General features: G+C 42.7%; 1 protein-coding gene across 3 annotated transcripts in view; it reads right to left on the reverse strand.

Annotated features, from left to right (window-relative positions):
- Window positions 1–782: 782 nt before the first annotated feature.
- Window positions 783–6,310, reverse strand: part of ccdc85cb (coiled-coil domain containing 85C, b) — a 69,520-nt gene continuing 63,992 nt past the window's right edge. For all 3 annotated transcript variants that reach the window (XM_054748407.2, XM_054748406.2, XM_054748405.2), the window contains 3 exons: window positions 4,788–4,880; window positions 4,553–4,651; window positions 783–1,086 (listed from right to left, as the gene is read on the reverse strand). In XM_054748407.2, the coding sequence (XP_054604382.1) occupies window positions 997–1,086; window positions 4,553–4,651; window positions 4,788–4,880 (282 nt within the window). In that variant the 3' untranslated portion in view covers window positions 783–996. The remainder of the gene's footprint in view (window positions 1,087–4,552; window positions 4,652–4,787; window positions 4,881–6,310) is intronic.

The following is a 6,310-nucleotide window of genomic DNA, read 5'->3' on the forward strand; positions in this document are numbered from 1 at the left end:
AAATTGAACCATTTGGCTAACAAGCAAGTGCAGAACAAAAGCAGCCTTTCAAAGTAAAAGCGAGGTGAAGAGGGTCCCCTGAAGGTATTTCCGTCTCTTAAATGTACGTAAATATTTAGAATCTCGTCGAAATATATAATATTAAGCATTTACCAGTTAATTATTGACCAATATGTAAGGAGGACAATAAAAGAGGCTCTGAGATGTTAGGGGGTCTCTTTGTCCTGCTTTTATTTTGGTGAAATACATCTGAATTAGCCTTTTAGCTAAACATTTAATTTAAAATGAATTTTATATTTTGATTCCAACACTTAGATTTAGCTTTAATACTTGAAATTATGTTTAAATGTTTACTTCTGACTCTAAAATATTTATTTTTAACAAATAATTTTTTTTATTATTATTATTTCTCCAATAAATGACATTTCACGCCTTGTTCCCATCTTGTTATTGCTCTGAGGAGCTGGAAGGGAAAAAAATGTAGCTGTAATTTTTTTGTGACGTATTACTGCTTAATCTGCACCGAGGGCTCCTGCATCTGAGGCATGCAGGATAGTGGTCGCTGAGAACCAGGACTGCTGCGGGAGGCTCTGTCTGAACAAACCACCACGCTGCTGACCCTCTCATCCCAGCTACACGTGGGCAGACCTCTGGTGGGCCTGTGCTTGAAACCATACTGCATCGCTGGCCCCCAACAGCACAGCTACACTACTAAAACAACAGAAAAAAGTGTGTTTTAACATAGAGGATGCCATGTTGTGTGTGTTTTAATAAAAGCCTTCAAATCAAAACAGGGTGAGTTGGTGAATCAAGCTGCCAGGTGCTAACTTCCCCGTTGACGGATAAAACTAGGAAACTCGAGTCCATCCTGCAGCCAGTCTTAGCTGAGTGTTATTAGAGGAACGCTTGGAGCTGTAGGCAGTGGGGAGCATGGCATTATGGGTCATGTAGGCTGGTAGAGAGGTGTTTTCTGGGGTGTAGATCCTTGTTGCTGTGCTACAGCGGACCCTTGAACTGGTTCCCAGAGAGGTGCTGTCTGACGGACAGCTTTGATCCTGCAGCATCACCCAGTTTTCTCCACACCACCTGCAGACCGAGAAAGCGAACTTCAAATGTTTGCACCGTGATGAGATACCTCCGTCTCTATCTCCTGAGTGGGGGGCCCTGGGGGACCCCGGTGATATTACAGAGGCACTATTGTAGTGCTCCCCAAATTCCTGGCCTGTCGCATACCTCTGCAGGGCCCAGATGGCCAAATGTTCTATCGCTCTCTCTCCCTCATCAGCGGATCTTTTATTCAGGACAAGGCCTTTTCAGCACCAACAGAGAAAGATGGAGGAAGAGGAGGGCAGGACTAGATGGGGGGGAGGTGTGCTCTTTTCCCTGCCGTTCCAGTTTAATTGCTCTGAAAGCTCAACTATGAGCCTCTGCTGAGGGTTTCCAGGATGGAGCTGGCTTTGGAGCAGCATGGAGGGAGATGGGAGGAAGGGGAGTGGGGGTACGTCCAGAAATCTGCAGCTGGTTTTATTTGCAGCTAAATGAGTCCTAAACATACTTCAAAATAAACAAACAGGAAAGTAAACTGTAGCCGTCAGATTTGGTTCTGATGTAGTCTCTGGACTCTGGATTAGTTGTTCTGATCATTTTAAAGTTACAAACATTAATTTTACTCATTGTAAAAGACGTGCAGCCTTCCTTTAGAAAAATAGCTTTTACATGATTCAGGACTGATGAGCTAAGAGCTAGTCTTTAAATAACTCAAATCGTCTCAAGTTCATAGTCTGAAATAGTAACTATTACAATTACTATACAGGTCCTTCTAAAAAAAATTAGCATATTGTGATAAAGTTCATTATTTTCTCTAATGTACTGGTAAACATTAGACTTTCATATATATTAGATTCATTACAGCTGAAGTAGTTCAAGCCTTTTATTGTTTCTAATATTGATGATTTTGGCGTACAGCTCATGAAAACCCAAAATTATTATCTCAAAAAATTAGCACATTTCATCCGACCAATAAAAGAAAAGTGTTTTAATACAAAAAAAGTCAACCTTCAAATAATTTTGTTCAGTTATGCACTCAATACTTGGTCGGGAATCTTTTGCAGAAATGACTGCTTCAGTGCAGCGTGGCATGGAGGCAATCAGCCTGTGGCACTGCTGAGGTGTTATGGAGGCCCAGGATGCTTCGATAGCGGCCTTAAGCTCGTCCAGAGTGTTGGGTCTTGAGTCTCTCAACTTTCTCCTCACAATGTCCCACAGATTCTCTATGGGGTTCAGGTCAGGAGAGTTGGCAGGCCAATTGAGAACAGTATTACCATGGTCAGTAAACCATTTACCAGTGGTTTTGGCACTGTGAGCAGGTGCCAGGTCGTGCTGAAAAATGAAATCTTCATCTCCATAAAGCTTTTCAGCAGATGGAAGCATGAAGTGCTCCAAAATCTCCTGATAGCTAGCTGCATTGACCCTGCCCTTGATAAAACACAGTGGACCAACACCAGCAGCTGACATGGCACCCCAGACCATCACTGACTGTGGGTACTTGACACTGGACTTCAAGCATTTTTGCATTTCCCTCTGCCCAGTCTTCCTCCAGACTCTGGCACCTTAATTTTCGAATGACATGCAAAATTTGCTGTCATCTGAAAAAAGTACTTTGGACCACCAAGCAGCAGTCCAGTGCTACTTCTCTGTAGCCCAGGTCAGGTGCTTCTGCCGCTGTTTCTGGTTCAAAAGTGGCTTGACCTGGGGAATGTGGCCCCTGTAGCCCATTTCCTGCACACGCCTGTACACGGTGGCTCTGAATGTTTCTACTCCAGATTCAGTCCACTGCTTCTGCAGGTCCCCAAGGTCTGGAATCGGTCCTTCTCCACAATCTTCCTCAGGGTCTGGTCACCTCTTCTCGTTGTGCAGCGTGTTCTGCCACACTTTTTCCTTCCCACAGACTTCCCACTGACGTGCCTTGAAACAGCACTCTGGGAACAGCCTATTCGTTCAGAAATTTCTTTCTGTGTCTTACTCTCTTGCTTGAGGGTGTCAATGATGGCCTTCTGGACAGCAGCCAGGTCGGCAGTCTTACCCATGATTGTGGTTTAGAGTAATAAACCAGGCTGGGAGTTTTTAAAAGCCTCAGGAATCTTTTGCAGGTGTTTAGAGTTAGTTGATTCAGATGATTAGGTTAATAGCTGGTTTAGAGAACCTTTTCATGATATGCAAATTTTTTGAGATAGGAATTTTGGGTTTTCATGAGCTGTATGCCAAAATCATCAATATTAGAAACAATAAAAGGCTTGAACTACTTCAGTTGTGTGTAATGAATCTAATATATATGTTTATGTTTATTCATTTAGCAGACACTTTTATCCAAAGCGACTTACAATTTATAACCTACAGGGCATGTTGTGATCTGTGGGGGAAACCGGAGTCCCCGGAGGAAACCCATAAATGCATGGGGAGAACACGCAACTCCACGCAGAAAGGCCGCAGCCGAGCCAAGTTTTGAACCTGCAACCTTCGTGCTGCGAGGCAACAGTGCCAACCACTGCGCCACCATGCAGCCACTGCTAAAAAACCACAATTATGGGTAAGCCATATATGAAAGTCTAATGTTTATCAGTACATTACAGAAAATAATGAACTTTATCACAATATGCTAATTTTTTTGAGAAGGACCTGTACATGCTTTTCACAAAAGCACACTTCAGAATGTCTGAAAAATCATTTTAAGAAGTCTAAATGATAGCCAACCACATTACACCTCAAAAGGAAATATGTTTTCATTCATGTGGGATTTCAAAACAACATCTCTAAAATTAAAAGCAGTTCTAATTCAATTCAGTTCATTTATATAGCGCCAAATCACAACAAGAGTCATATCAAGGTACTCCACATTGACTAGTGTCAGTGACTTTACAGCAATCATCATACTAAGCAAGCATGCAGTGACAGTGGAGAGGAAAACTCCCTTTTAACAGGAAGAAACCTCCAGAGGATCCTGTATAAACAGCCATCTGCCAAATATTCTATTTAGTAAGAGATAAACTTTGTCTTTATCTGAGTGAACCTATAACTAATTTATCAGATGAACTAGTAATAGCACATTCTGTGCTAAAGAAAGTAAAATGGTATCAGGAGAGGGAGAATGTTGTGGTTGGCAGCAGTGTGCTGGCTGATGGCCCTTCCAGGACGCTATCACAGCTCAGCAGAACAGCACCATCTAAGCACCAACCCGTTTCCAATGACAACCCTCGCATGTGGAAGTTTTTGTTCTAGAATATTTTTTCAAGTTAGTGAGAAAAATTCCAACAAAACATTTTCTTCTTTAGAATTAATTGTGATAAATCCCAATCAGCAAAACTCCTTTTTGACTAATCAGAGCTAAAACCAGAATCTGTGTCTCAAAATAATAAAGTTTTCATAACGTCTCAATTATTTCCCTAATGTCTCCATAGAGTTGTCTCTCTCCTCCCGGATGCTAAAGCATCATCACTGTAGCTCTGACCCACGGATGCTAGGAGGGTCATGTGTGCAGAACAATCGCTCCACTTACGTTGCACATCTCTCGCACAATGGCCTTCTCCTTCTCACTGAGATCGTCTTCGTAGGCCTCTGGAACCTGCTTGTCCAGATTCTCGTGCACCTCCAGAACCTGTCGGATAGAGGAAAGAGTCTTTCCACCAAGAAACCAGATGAATGGGGCATAGAGCTCCCACACGATGATAGCCCACATGGGATCATTAATTATAGGTGAAACTGAGACATTAATGGGGATTGGATCATTTTACCTTCATGGCATGGACCACGGCCTCTGGTTTCTGCGCACAGGACAGGTAGCCGGTGGCAGGAGATGATTCACTGGTTGGTAGGCGGTTTGTACCCTGTAGAAGTAAAATATGAAATCTCATGGTTGTGTCATTACCAACAAACAGGTGAGTGACAAAGGTTAGGAGTCCAGTTTAAATCCTAAACACGTGGAGGACAGTTTAATCCTGCGGTTCACACCTGTGTTTGCTGTATTAAGGAGAGATTTCTTGAGCACTGGCTCTGAAAATGTCATCCCTTTCAACACAGCTCAAATCACCTCCCTTATCCCTTCTGTTTGTCCTCCTTTTTTTCCCTTCCACTCAGCATCCATTCCCAGATTTGCTACCTGCAGTATCGGGGTGATTTAACCTGGTGTGATAGGAGCAGTCAGCCAGGAGGAGAATCGGGACGTTTTGTTGACTCATCTCACCCCCTGGTTAGTTCCAGACAGTGGGTCTCTGTTTTAGGGACACGCGGATCTCTGGGACAAACAATGGGACTATTCACTGTAACCTGGCAATAGGACCCTGCATTAGACGCAGCCCTGTGGCTCTGTTAGCCTGGGTTCAGTTCATACTAGTGATGTATTTGTCAGCCCTCTCCACATTCATCACCTCTGTTTCGGAGCCAGAACGTGTCAATGGAACAGGAACAATCCAACTTCAGCCCCAAGTGGTCCAACAGGCCATTCTTTCATACCCATTAAAGTCAGATTTGTTACTGGTCCTCAGGGTCATGGCCTGACACCTGCTCACCCATCAACCTCTAAAACTGCTGAGGTTTTTTTATGATTACTGCATGACAAAAGGTCACCACTTCTGGTTGATGACTGAATAGAAAAGGTATCTTCTGAGCCTTGAGATACACTTATTTTAGGATCGCAGGCTGATTCAAACTTTAAATCTTTGTGTTTTTCAAAGCTGAAAACTGCTGATTCAGATTTACGATCGTTCTGATCTGAAAGAATCGTAATAGCAGAAAAAAAATGTCTGGCCTGAAAATTCTTATTCAGGCAAAACCTTCCAAATAGAACACCTGTTATAAACGGTGTGGATTAGTGATAAGTGGGGATGCATTCACAGACCAGAAATAATGTTGTATTTTTTATTGCTGCTTGGCAATAGTAAGTTTAGCTAAATTCACTTTCGGCTGATTCAGCCAATGGTGCAGAGAATTGGCCGATTCCAACCACCGCACAATTTTCTGGGTGCATATTCGTCTATGAGCAATCAGCCAATCACAGCAGCAGTAGCTAATCATAAAATGTCCTGTTCCAGCAGGAAAATAACTGTTTGTGACCACATTTGTTATGACACGTTGGCACTGCTGGAAAAAGATCACATTTTGTGTGTGCAAAATCACGATTATTTACCAGCATTACTTGTAGATTTGGAAACAGTATGCAGTGTTCACATTATAAGGAGACTGCAGTTAAAGACTGGAAAGTAAACCGTATGGAAACATATCACTGGCCACTGAAATACAGAGTAAATGGAATCATTGC

The sequence above is a fragment of the Nothobranchius furzeri genome, chromosome 2, assembly GCF_043380555.1.
Source record: "Nothobranchius furzeri strain GRZ-AD chromosome 2, NfurGRZ-RIMD1, whole genome shotgun sequence".
NCBI classification, from domain to species: Eukaryota; Metazoa; Chordata; class Actinopteri; order Cyprinodontiformes; family Nothobranchiidae; genus Nothobranchius; species Nothobranchius furzeri.